At 34.7% G+C, this 14,083-nt stretch overlaps 1 protein-coding gene across 1 annotated transcript; it reads right to left on the bottom strand.

Annotated features, from left to right (window-relative positions):
- Positions 1–208: 208 nt before the first annotated feature.
- On the bottom strand, positions 209–13,764 carry Mtpbeta (mitochondrial trifunctional protein beta subunit). Its single transcript, XM_068768895.1, has 11 exons — positions 13,596–13,764; positions 11,586–11,757; positions 9,307–9,494; positions 8,086–8,273; positions 6,505–6,679; positions 5,023–5,153; positions 4,492–4,593; positions 3,302–3,415; positions 1,746–1,820; positions 1,442–1,519; positions 209–462 (listed from the first exon to the last, which is right to left on the bottom strand). The coding sequence occupies exons 1-11, from the start codon at positions 13,654–13,656 to the stop codon at positions 328–330; spliced, it is 1,419 nt and encodes a 472-aa protein (XP_068624996.1). The 5' UTR covers positions 13,657–13,764; the 3' UTR covers positions 209–327.
- Positions 13,765–14,083: the final 319 nt, after the last annotated feature.

The raw sequence follows: 14,083 nt of genomic DNA, 5'->3' as shown, positions 1-14,083 counted from the left end.
ACTGGAATAATTTCTTGTCTGAAATGGCAGAGTGATCACGAGCTACTAGACCTGGCGTGGATAGATCTCCCACCAGGTGGATCCTGGACAAACTCCAGGTCTTAGGATGTGTCATCGGTTGACATTAAGATATTGAATATAAAATATTGTAGTTTTTTAACCAAAATCTATTTTTTCTATGTAACTCTAAAACTGATATATCTGTTTTAATACAAGAATGTATATAGGCGACATGTTTTCATTAAATATTCCAGTATTTTTTTGTAAATAGCGAGCAATGGTTTCACAATGTTGAATAAATAGACTGCGATGGAATAGGGCAGAGGCCTATTCTGCTTTGGCGTCGGGATGTCTCTCCAGGAGCATGGCAACTCCTTGGCCACCTGCAGCGCAGGCTGAGATGAGTCCCAGCTGTCCATCTTCGCGCACCAGACGATGTGCTGTGTGCATGGCTAGACGTACCTGTTCACACAGTACACATTTATACTCACAGGGTTCTTATAAGACATTTTTATATATATTTACTTAAATTCAAAGTTAATTAAGTTAAAATTGATCAATAATGTATAATCCTGAAGTGTCTAATATAGTAAGGCTTTGTAGACAATACAAACACACCTGTTTTAAAATACAGACTGATTTATATATACATACAATTTAATGCAAGATTTCTTCAATAGAAATTACTCTTTTTACATGTTAATGGAAATCAATGCATATTTATATTCAATACAATTATGTATTAAACCAGGGGTGAGCAACCCTTTTCATCAATGGACCATAATGTTATGGTAAATGGAACATATATTAACATTTAAAAACTAATATATTTGAAAATGTTATTAAGAAATTTTTATTTTGCTACAAGCGTATATATAATAAGTGTGTAGCTTTCTAATCGTATATCACACAGATTTGATTGATGGTTATTATTAATCAATTGTTTCCGTTTAGCGTGCACCGCCATTTTATTATAATTAATTTTAAAACAGAAAATTGATAAGAGAAAGTTAATAAAATAAGTTCAAATTCAGAAATGCATGGGCCTCATAAACATGTATGACAAACTGCATGTTGTTCATCCCTATATTAAACCATCTTGTAAACTGTATTAACTGAACACATTATCGCAATAGTTGGTCACTCGGGTTTTCAAGCATTTTTTTTCACCTAAGGCACAAACTAATTTAATTCTTCATGTTTAAAAATTAACTATCGTGTTTATATTAAGAAAGTCTATGAAGAAACAAATCTCAATAATTTGCAACCATGGCGTACATGAAAGTACAATAATATCAATAAAAACATGCTTTTTATATAACTTTTTTCAGTGCTTGATAAGTTCTATTACACACTCCAGTATTATTCATTCATGCTAAATATATAATATAAAAATATTATTTAATTTTTAGATGAAACAAAACAGCTGGCATTATCTTACCCCGGTTGCGGCGAAGGGATGTCCGATGGAGAGAGATCCGCCCCAAGCGTTCCACTTCTTCAAATCTGGATTACCCACCTGTGAAAAAAATTGATTTATATAAAATAAATAAATTTAATTTATAAACTAACATAAAATACAATAGTTTTCAGAAACAACGCTTTAATGTTTTATTCTAAGATCTGAAAAAGTGTCTTTTATTTTATGTGCATATAATATTTATGATGAATTATCTTAAATGTTGCCAAGAAGATTTGTTTTCTTATGTTATGTTATTTGTATTAAGTGTTAACACATTACATACCTTAGTTTGAAGTCCGAGGTAATTCTGTGCGAACCAATCAGAGTCCAGTGCTTTCAAATTCGCCAAGATCTGACCCTGAAAGTGAACGGTGAAATATTTATTGAGGAAAAACTAGCGGATTAATATGAAAAACAATAAATTAATCATTAAAGCTAATTGTCAACTAGTTGTACCTGTGAGTTCATCCGCGTGAAATTTAACCTTTTAAGTGCCATGAGGACCGCCGGCTACCTCACGATACCCAACAAAAGGTGCCGTGAGGGCCGCCAGCTACATCACAATTTTTCATCTGTACATCTGAGGAATATTATTTTTTTCCGACCCTTCGGTAATTATTAGCTTCATTAGGCACCTAGCTGCAACTGCATCACGGGATGGTATACGATTTGCAGCATGTTTTAGAAGCGGTTACCATGGGTGCCAATGAGACCGCGGGCGGCCTCGCTTTTTATATAAAATTTACATTAGAATATGTATATAGAAACCTTTCTTTGTACTGAATTCACACTGGCTTTGAAAACCTATCGTGTTTTCTGTGTTACAAAAACGTGACCCGCCGGCGACCTCATGGCACACCGAGTACTCTGTTGCCTTTAAGTGCCATGAAGGTCGCCGGCGGTCTCAGTACGTAATGATATACATAATGTGTTATATTCATTCATAGAATGTAAAGATCCCAAATTTTCACATAAGGAAAGCCTACACTTGATATTTCAATTTGGTACCTGGGGAAGTCATGGCCAAAACAGCTTTGCAGTTAGAAGGTTCACAAAATAAATAATTAGTTTTTTTTTTCGTTCAAGAAAGTAGCCAAGCTACTTCTTATTACAGCAGCTACCTCCCACTACAAGTCCCGATAAAACCGGTTCAGCCACTTCAAAGATTGCCACTCGGTTGCGAGACACAGTTGCTTCACCCCAGTGGCGTAGCTATGGTATTCGGGGCCTGGGGCAGATTGGGGCTTGGTGCCCCCCCCCCCCCCCAAGAATTTCAAAATTCAGAACAGAATGTAGTTAATAAATAATTTTCTTTTGGTTCAAATAATAATAAATATATATAAAATAACATTAGATGTTTTTTTTAACGTTCATATTATTTAAGAACTTTTTTAGCACAAAAATAGTAAAATTCGATATTCTTTTTATGTTATTTACTTTAAATTATGGTTTTCATATTTCTTTTAACATTTCATTATTCATCATTCAAAAAAAAAAAAAAAAAACAAAACATTTATTTTCAACTTTGGTGCCCCCCCTGCTAGTGGTGCCTGGTGCGGCCGCCCCGCTCGCCACCCCCTAGCTACGCCACTGCTTCACCCCCACTGCCACTTCAGATAAACAATTCTTTAAGCTACGTCACTGGCGTTGGTACTTCTGAAGACCTCATTTCTGACTCGTTCATGCTCTCTCCATTGCTCTGGGTAACCTTGAACCTTCCTATTCCTTTCATTATAAATGACCATAACATAAGTTCAAAAATTGGAAAGATATCTGCTAAGTTCAGTCTGGAGTATTGCCTAGATACAAAATCAAAAAGAAAATCTATTAGAAACTCACAGCGAAGGCCTCATGTATCTCCCAGGTGTCAATATCGCTCATCTTGAGGCCGGCTTTCTCCAGGATCTTGGGGATTCCATACGCGGGGCCCAGGAGCAGTTGGTCCACGGGATCCTGGTAACGCCAAACACATAAATTAATAAACCCATAACTACATTGCTTTAACATGAGTAATGGTAGCCAAGTGGTAGTGTACTATGACTTTCCATTGTAGGTCTTGGATTCAATACAATCTTATATAATTCACATTGTAAAATCATTATATGCGATTGCCACTGCTCATAAACAAGTTTCCAGAGTGGCAGTGGGTTTTCTGCACACCATAATACCAAACTGATCGACAACCCACTTGACGTTGTGATTATGATATATCTCCTCATAGATATCTTTGGGGGAATCCTATGCCTTGGGTCTATGAGCTGAAACAATAGCTCCAATATTGTTATTGAACGATAACCATGATTTTGAAATACAATATCTTATTCAGCATTTACTGTCAGCATGTTATGCCAGCTTGAAACATTTGTTTAGTACTTAGGTATATATATATATATATATATATATACACAGAGACTGTGTTTGGCACTAATCTGTGTAACATAACTCCTGAGGATGCCCTGTGGAGGGGTGAAACACGTGTTGAGTGATTTAACGGTGGCAGTTGTGTAATTCGCATTGTTTGCCGCATACGCATTTATCAGCGGGCTGGCGGGCGGTGCACTTTGTTGCACGACTACCACTGCATGTGCGGTAGTGGCTAAATATAGGTCCTTTTTTTACTTAGGATGGACTTCCGCAAAATAACGCCTGAATCTATTAAATATTGTATATAATATGTATTACACATTATTTATTACAAGTGTATATATGTTATATGCTTATATATGTATGTTTATATATAAGTATGTTTTGTACGCGTCAACTACCCATTATTTGTACTTCTATCTTTTCCATACTATGGTTGTCTGTAAGATATTGCCTCATGTGATAAGACTGCCCATTGTACTTATTTGTTTAATATTATGAAACTATTTATGCGTATTCTAACATGTACCATAAGGAATATTAAATTAAATATATAAAGAGTGTTTAGAAAGCGACCATACAATGTATTTTATATATAGAATATTAATCAACTTCGTAAATTAGACGGTATTTTTTACTTTATATGAAAATAATATATATCTCACCTGGGCAACGTATGTGAAGTCGCGAAGATAGGCTTTGGGCTTCAGGCCCAACTCCTTGGCCTTCGCCTCCGACATGATCAAGCAGGCGGAAGCACCGTCCGTCTATATTTAAAAAAAGAAGAAGTTCATCTAAGAGGATGTACTGCTTTTATCTAATATATAAAATTCTCGTGTCACGGTGTTCGAACTTGAACTCCTCCGAAACGGCTTGACCGATTTTTACCAAATTTCAATGCGTATTCAGTAGGTCTGAGAATCGGCTACTATCTATTTTCCATACCCCTTATTGATAAGGGTGGTCCACCCCTAAATTTTTTTTTAAAAATTTTAGACAAAATTTTTTGTTTTTATTTTTTTATGATACAACATACAAAAATACACACAACCTTAAATTTTTACCCCTCTACGATCAACCCTTATTTTTAATGTGTTAATAAAAAACTTTAGTTTTTGTTTGCAAAACAATGTTTGCGGGATCAGCTAGTATCAGTATATATTAAATTACTTTTATATATTGTACTGTAACCTCACCAGGAACGATGCGTTAGCTGCTGTGACGCTACCGTGAGGCTTGATGAAGGCCGGCTTCAGCTTCTGCAGCTGCTCCGGAGTGGACACCCGGATGCCGTTGTCTTTGTCCACCACACCATCCTTACCTTCCACTGTTCAAACGTGTTACAAATTATTATCTTAAATATCATATATATATATATATATATATATATATATATATATATATTATAAGACATCTGATATTCATTATAAAAATATAAACAAATAAGGTTTATTGCAGTTGAAAAGACATTATAGTACCCGGCGATAAATATTGCACATCCCACACTATGTTACGTGTGCGACAGAGACAACGCTCTACGAAGCCACAATTAGCCGATTGCCAATATTTATCGCCCAGTATTGTGTGTTTATTCATATTTTTTATCAAATAAATGACCTAAAGTACCAAACAACATATGGATGCATTTTCAGCGGTTCCCGAAATAAGAGCACAGCTGTTTGGTTACAAAAACCAGTGCGCTGAGATAAGACAAGACCTTCAACTGTCTATCAGCACAGCATGGTAGTGTGGGACAGAGATAACGCTCTACAAAGCCGAAATTAGCCGATCGTCTCTTTTCAAAAGTCGATGTGAAATATTTATCGCCGGGTATTGTATCCCCTATAATCCCATATAAGTAAGCATTTTTATGGAACATATACCGCGCGAATAATGAGCTTTTACTATATACTAAATAATATGTACTGTTTACTTTATACTATAGTACAATTGGAGTCATAATCAAACATACCACACACACACTCCGTACACATTGTCAATATAATACACTATCCTTTGTTTAGTTATCTTATATCTACTTATAGCTAACTTAAAGTCAAAACTAACCATTTTAAGTTAACTTTTTAAGATGTTTTTTTAAATGACTGTTATCGGGGCCTCTCTTACCTCCTCTCATCACGGGTAAACATTGACAATATTTTCTTAATAATTTATTCATATATAATTATTATTTTCCCGCTCTTCCTTTATCTTTTTTAACACCTTTCTCCAGTTCTTTTATCAATCACATTCTCTTTCATTCCTTTATATACCTTGTTACCTTTCATACATTGCTTCTCATCTATCACCATTCCTACTGGCTTGCAAATGTTTTTTTCCTATTGTTTCGCTATCGTATTTTTGAAACTCTTTCTCTTAGCCTTTAGTCATCTGTCTTAACACCTTTCTCCAGTTCTTTTATCAATCACATTCTCTTTTATTCCTTCCTATACTTTGTTACCTTTCACACATTGCCTCTCATCATTCACCATTTCTGGCATGCAGATGTTTTTTCCTCTTGTTACGCTATCGTATTTTTGAGATTCTTTCTCTCAGCCTACATTTCTTCTTCTTCTCTTGGTCGTAAGGTCGCTGGAAGCCGCTGGTAAGTAGCGCAGCGGGTTATCGTAGCCATCTTTGTAGGTCTATCAGGTGATGGTCATGATGATCATGGGTACCTTTCACGGGCATGAGGTCGGTGAAGTATCCGGCGTCGCGAGCTCGTGCTGCCAGGGTATGGGACCGCAGGGCATACTCGTCCTGTTCAGCGCGACTGGCTCCAAAAGCAGCAGCAAGTCGGTCTGCGCTGTGGCCCATAGTCTCACCGGACGAGAACTCCGCCACAGCCGGCAACTGTATAATCAAACAATTATAGACCTTATTACAAAGCTCTGAGAGTACAATATTACATATATAAATATATACAAAATTTTATTACGAGAAAGAAACTAGGACTCGAGAGAGATTTCTATTCTAATAAAAATAAAAACTGATAAGGAGTAAATAGCATTACTGTTCCATACGGAACAATATTACGGAATGCTTATATTTGTCAAAGTTACACGGCTTCAACTGTTGCTCGAAGTCTGTTGTATATCAATGAAATTATTATCTTGGCTTCGGTTGCAAGTGGACGATAAAATATGAAGGTTAAAGTGGCAGTTACAATAGTATCACTCAGTGGCGTACCTAGGGGGGGGGGGCGGTGGGTGCGGTCCGCACCGGGCGGCACTTACCTTGGGGCGGCATTTTTTATATTTACTTATAGTTGTAAAAAGCAACTTTTCATTTAAATTTATTTTCTTTCTTGAATAATAAATGATTATTATAAGTTTAATAACTTAACTATTTAATTTCGAATATTATTCCTCGGTGTATATAAGTGCATTTTAGTGTAAATTTTGGATTCTAATTCAAGAACAAGATAATAATTTTATTTTTATTGTATTCATTAAAATTCGTTGAATTCGTAAAAGGATCTTTACGACTTTGTTCAGCAATTTTTCCTAACTAAAATTTTTTGATGTCAGTTTATAAATGTCATTTCTTTTGAAAAGTTTATATGATTACTTTGAAGTGATATATCAATATTTTTTTAAATCAAAAACTACTATTTGATTGACATATAATAGAAAGGGCGGCAAACTGGAGATCGCCCCGGGCGGCAAAAGTTCTAGGTACGCCACTGGTATCACTATAACTTCATCATTATATCTATAAATATAGCCTATATATAGATTTTCTTATAAGCAGCCTTTTTAGTAAAGAAAGATATTCAAGAATTTACTATATGTAAGTAACGAAGGAAATAACTGAGTAATCAAAAATGTCTAGGTATGTAAGAGTCGTTGGAGCTGAAGAGTTCTCATGGCAACCGACGTGCCGGTAGACGCGATGTGGACCCTTCACTAGGTGGATGGATGACATGGTCAAGGTGGCAGCAAGTGGTTGGATGCGGGCAGCACCAGACTGGTTATAACGGCGACCTTTGGATGAAGCCTATGTCTTGGAATGGCCATCTATCGACTGTTATGATGATGTAGTAACAAAGATAAAGGTGATCACACTTCTCACTCGAAGAACACCAGTAATTTACACAAGTAAGAAAAATTCACCGCAAAAACGCAAAGGTCTCTGATTTAAAATTTAAAAAAAACTGAAATAAGTTACCAAAATAGGGCGAAGAGGCAATAAATAATTTCATATGAGTAAATATAATGTAATATATGCATGTAAGAAAAATAAGGGTCAGTTCATACCTCCGGCGCGAAGAAGTCTGGACGCACAGAGGCAAGCAAAGCGAGACGCTGGGCAGGTGTTTTGGCACGGTTGAGCCGCAGCAGTAGCGCCCTCATCTTACGCGAGTGCCGGATGGGCACGTCCGACATGAACTCAACGCCGCCCGCCACTATTACGTCGTATGCTCCCGCAGCGATCATGCCCACGCCTGGACAATATTCAAATATTAATTCCTTGATTTTTATAGAACCAATATAAATATAACAATACAGTATGGGCACATATAGTGTTGTTAACTTGTAAAAATCAAACAATATTTTTGATTAATTGGAATTTGGCAAGAAACAATAAAACACAGTAACATAGTAGATGGTGAGCAGTGGTAGTTCTGCGGTAAGGATTGAAACTGGTGATCATCACCAGGTCATGGTTTTGAATCTCGAGATAGTCTTCTATAAAATTTACACTTTATGCATTAATTATATACGATTGTCACTGTTCACCAACAAGTATCCAGATGATGGGCAGCAGTGTCCTCTGCATACCATAATACCATACAATAACCAAACCCAACTGCCAAGTGTGGTGATCATGGTACATGCCCCCAATAGATACTTTTGGCTAAGGTTTGTCTTGCAGGGGGCGCCTATAGCCTGAAACAGCTATATAGATAGTTGCATATATAAGCAGCACTGTTAAATTGATTTAATTGACAAAAAATACTCAACATAGGCATATATATATATATATATATATATATATATATATATATGTGTGTGTGTTGTTTAAGATAACATAATATTCAAATGAAAAATTAGTGACTTAGTTTATCTGTTAATACTTATTTTCCGAGCTTATACAAAATACATTTCATCACCAGTAAAGCTGCACCAACATATGTTAACCGATTCCATTTGGAACATTTTTTTACAATAATATAATTAAAGCATTGAGACTATAATTGGTAATTAGGAATTCATATTATTATTGACATTAACATTCATTACCAGCCGAGGTTTCTAGACTTTTTTTAGCTAGAGCAGAATTTAGCTATTTCTTAATGAACGCCTAGATCTAGATCTAATGATAGAAAATTGCATTCTAGCCAATCCCAGAGTTTGTTAAATATTATATGGTTGCATTGAGATTTGGGAACCCTCATTTTGTGACACCAACACAGACCCTGTTGACTTTCTCATGAAAACTAAACCGTAAAGTAAAGTGATATATAAGATCATCACCTGTGGTAATGGCCTGATTAGAGGAGATGCAGGCCATGGTGACAGTGTGCGCAGGAGTTCTGTCGCTGAAACCTGCTGCAAGGGCAGCTTCACGTCCAATATTAGAAGTCTTCACCTCCTGGATGACAGTTCCATAGACAATATAATCAACCACTTCCTTGGGAATTCCTGTCTTTTGCAATAGGCCACTGTAAACAAAAAACATATTTATTTAACTTTATGAAAATAAATAATACGTAATACATATTTATTATAGACCCCCGTTTCATATTATTTCCTCTTGTCATGGTCTAGTCCAGAGATGTGCAATACTGGGCCCGTTAAACATGTTTTTACGGCCTGCCATGCATTTGTAAAAGTTGATCCAATTTATTGGCTTTTTCTTATCGATATATTATTATAATATTAATAATAATATAATGGTGATATAACCTAAGCCGAAAAAAATTATTAATAATAATCAATCAAAACAAATTCATGCACAATTAGACAGACAACTGCCTATGTATTATATATACCCAGGGGCGGCTCTAGCTCGTGTAGCGCCTGTGTGGAATGAAACTCTGGCGCCCCCTAGGCCTGACCCCCCCCCCCCGGCAATAACTATTAACTTTGCCGTCTTAGGGAGCACCGCAGCGCTGCGCCTGTGTTCATTGCACACCTTGCACTATAGGTTAAGCCGCCCCTGTATACCTTTGTATTAAAAAAAGTTGCCAAATTTTTCATTAAAATTTTCAAGTATTTTCATCCTCAATGTTTACTTTTATCTTGCGTATAAATTTGTATATTTTTCTGTTCTAACTTTTTTATTTTTTAAATTGTTAACAATGGTATATTATGTTTGGTCCGAAAAATAATATATTAGCCTTTTGATTAAAAAGGTTGCTCATCCCTGGTTTAGTGTCATTAAAAAACTAAACTTGTTCATGCTGTACCATAGTTAATCTATTCAAGTATATTTTAGTCCGAAATATAAGAATATTGTTAATTTTATTATTATCTGTGCTAATTGTGTGTTTTTATCATATCACATCATGTAAATGTTTCATCTCTTTCTTTCGAAAGACAGTAAAGATGTGTCCACACTTAGTTTTAAATAAACCATCTAATAATTGATCGACTCAATAATGAACTGTTAAAGAGACACTATTCCTCCATTCAAATTTTGAATATAGAACTAAATTATTTTTTAATAATAAGGATTAGACGGGATGAAGTCTTCACCATCATCATGTCAGCTGACAGAATCCCACTGCAGATTGTCACCATTATGGTCTTACAATACCTGCATTCGACGGATTCGTAAGACCTTGACTGTATCCTTGGTCTAGCTTGTAGAGAACCTACTCTCACTCGAGAATTTTTCAGCCTTTATTATCAGTTCCACAGGCACTGTGCCCTAACCTAAGCCAATTCATTGATAAAAATTTTAATTTAAAACAAATTAAATTCAACACCTCTTGTATCTTATCAAACGTGTTTATGTATTTAAACAGTTAACATAAAATAACATAAAGACTGATGGGTATCTCCTCATCAAGGAAACTCCAGATGACTTTGGCTTAGCATTTAACTGATAAGGAATTCATTTTGACATTAACAACTCAAGGTTTTGAAATTTAACCCTTAAATGTATGACTTTTATTTATATTTTAAATATACATATATCTTATAATGATAAGTACACTACAATGCAGGGAAAAATAGAAAAAATATGTACATATAATATTGTTATACTTATTTATTAAGTAAGAAAAGGACCAATATTTAGCCACTTCCGCACATGCAGTGGTAGTAGTGCAATGAAGTGCACCGCCCACCAGACACAGAGTGTCAAGCACTAATCGATGTAAGATAACTCATGAAGATGCCCCGTGGAGGGGTGAAACACGTGTTAAGTAATTTGGCGGTGGCGGTTGTGTGATTCGGATTGTTTGCCGCATATGCATTTATGAGTGGGCTGGCGGGCGGTGCACTTTATTGCACTACTACCACTGCATGTGCGGAAGTGGCTAAATATTGGTCCTTTTCTTATTTAGGATGGACTTCCGCAAGGTAACGCCTGATTCCATTAAATACTTATTTATTAAAAAAAAACCTTGTGTTGCAGATATACAACACTATGCATTTACTGCTACTTATGGCGTTTAGGTAGTATGTTGCAGTTTTTTATCATTATGCATTTAATGGTTAAAACCCTGCTCAACATTTATTATTTTATTTTTTTTCAGCATCATTTTACTAGTCATATCAAACTTAAAAAATACTTATTTACTTACAGTAATGAATGTCTAGCTAACTCATGGGGCATCATCTTGGCGTAGTCTGTAAAGGAAACCAGAAACGGAGTCCGGACTCCATCAACAAGGACTACATTTTTGCCTGTGCGGTCCGGAAGAGTTTTCTTCTGTTGCACCGCTGCACTAACGGACAGTGCTCGTCTGGCTGTATCTGGAAGGTGGAAGTTCCTATCATTATTATAAGCTCCTTGATAGCGAGACATTGTACGAAATTTGAAATTTTTGGAGCCGCAATTTAATACACATTTATTGAAAATATATGATAAAAGTACAAAAATATGTGTATTGAAGTTAGATATAATGGCACACATATATGACAAGACTCCTAATAATACTTAAGATGCTGGTTAGTTAATGATGATCGGTGTTTGGACTCCGTAATTTTATGGTGGCATAATAACAGTAATTATTTACACTAGTAATTGGTTACAGTTTCCTAGTAGCTGACATAGATACCCTATGTCAAAAATTAAAATTTGAAATAATTCGGCAATCAATTGGGGCCAAAAATAATCGTTCAAAGAGCCATAAGAGGCTTGCCAGCTGCAGTTCGGCCACCCCGGGTATATAAGATTAAAAACAATTCATTGCTAACATCTTGCATTCACGGATTTTCTTCACAGCCTCTCCAGCAACTCGAGACATTTTGAAACACTCTTGATAAAATTACTTCCAAAATGAAATAATTACACACACAAAACTTTTAATACTAGTATTGAATGTATCTTGACATTTCTACTAACATAATTTTTTAAACAAAAGTCTTTTTAATTTTTCTTACTATGATATTTTATGAAACAGTTGCAGAGGTGTATGCCTGGCATTTCGGGTCAAGTATCATAAGTAACAAGAAAGTGTAGTGTATGAATCTATTAAGCAAATTTCCATACCCTAATAAAAACAAGCAGCTGTCAAGTTTGAACTGAGATAGAAAATGCAATCTGGTTGCTCCTAATCAGATAAGAAAGTCTTTATCTGCATTTTACAATTCAAATTGATGGCAATAGTCATCTATCAAGTCGCAGCATCAAGCCACATGGTGAGAGACTCACCCCTCAAGTGCAAAGAGTTAATTTAATAATACTATTATTAACTTGAGTTAAATACTATGCCATATGATTGTATTTTTCATTGCCTGTTAGCAACTGACTGGCCACTAAAAACCCCTTTATATTTTTAAGTTTTTTTTAACTTTATATATTGGACAGTTTGTGTTGGTTAGCATCTTACATATGCTTTTTGGGTAGTCTATTGTACACATTAAGTTATTGTTAGTTTTGTGAAATTATAATTAAATTACCATCATAACTGGCATTTATTTAATCCGTTTATACAGACCACACACTTATCAACATTGCCAACATTGATTTAAAACAGGGGTGTTAAACCCTGAAAGCTATTTTGGGCCAAAAAAATGTTTGCTAAAACAAATATTTTTATTTAAAAAAATATATATACTCACTATTATCTTTTAAGTTTAATTGACAAGAAAAAAATTCTGAAAATAAGACCAACAGCTGGAAAAAATGCTTGTCAATGAAATAAGAACAATAAACAGATGTTGCCACAAAACAGTACTTTCTTATTTAAAGTTTGTTCGGTGTCAAGAATTCCTCAAAAGTACACCATCACAACTTATTTGATGTGAAGAAGTATATTTGAAAAAACAATTTTTTAATATGAGACTACGATTTAATATAGAAATAAACGCAGGATTAACGTAAATGCTAAGTAAAACGTTTGTGTTATTATGTTATGGTTACATTCGAGTTTATAAAAATTCCTAAGTACTGAAATAACCATAATAGGGTCAAAGTTTACTTCATATAAAAAATATACATATGTCTATAAAAAAATATACATGTATGTATTGTAAGATTTCAGAAATTTCATATAAATGGATAAGGCATTAATAAAATATCATTAAAAGTTTACGCAACAAATGAAACTTTACGAAGTAGTTAGTAGTAAAGAAAAGTTTCTACAAACCAAATTTCACAGTTGAACTGGTGCTGGATACCTTTAATAATTTCGCTATTTGAGACGCCATTTTATGATAATGTTATTATTATTAAAATAACAAAATAAATCAGTTGCGAATTAAATGAAAAATATAAAGTTTAAAACTTATTATAGAAAGCAGTTGGACTATGACCTGTCAAGACGCAGCATGAAAGACAGATCCTTTAATGTTGCCATCGTACAGCAGATCGTACGTTGTAAAAATAAATAAATTTAGCTTTCTTCTTTCCAACAAGATTTTTTACTCCAAATGTAGTAGATTATTAGGATAATTTTAAAATTAATTATTTTCCATTCATTATCTTTAATTAGTTTAAATTTCAACGCTAAAAATTTACCAAGCATTATAAAATAATAAAATTTCACAAAAAAAAAAATAATTTGCGTAGTGTTTTATGACTTTAAACCCAACTTGAAACACTATCGTATGATCTCTTCAACTTCGTTTAGCTTTA

Source organism: Battus philenor, unplaced genomic scaffold (assembly GCF_028537555.1).
Source record: "Battus philenor isolate CCGP_79_NKW_IND1 unplaced genomic scaffold, ilBatPhil1.0.hap1 SCAF_27, whole genome shotgun sequence".
Classification (NCBI taxonomy): Eukaryota; Metazoa; Arthropoda; class Insecta; order Lepidoptera; family Papilionidae; genus Battus; species Battus philenor.
The sequence above is the reverse complement of the archived record's forward strand: the minus strand, read 5'-3'. Positions and strand labels throughout refer to the sequence as shown.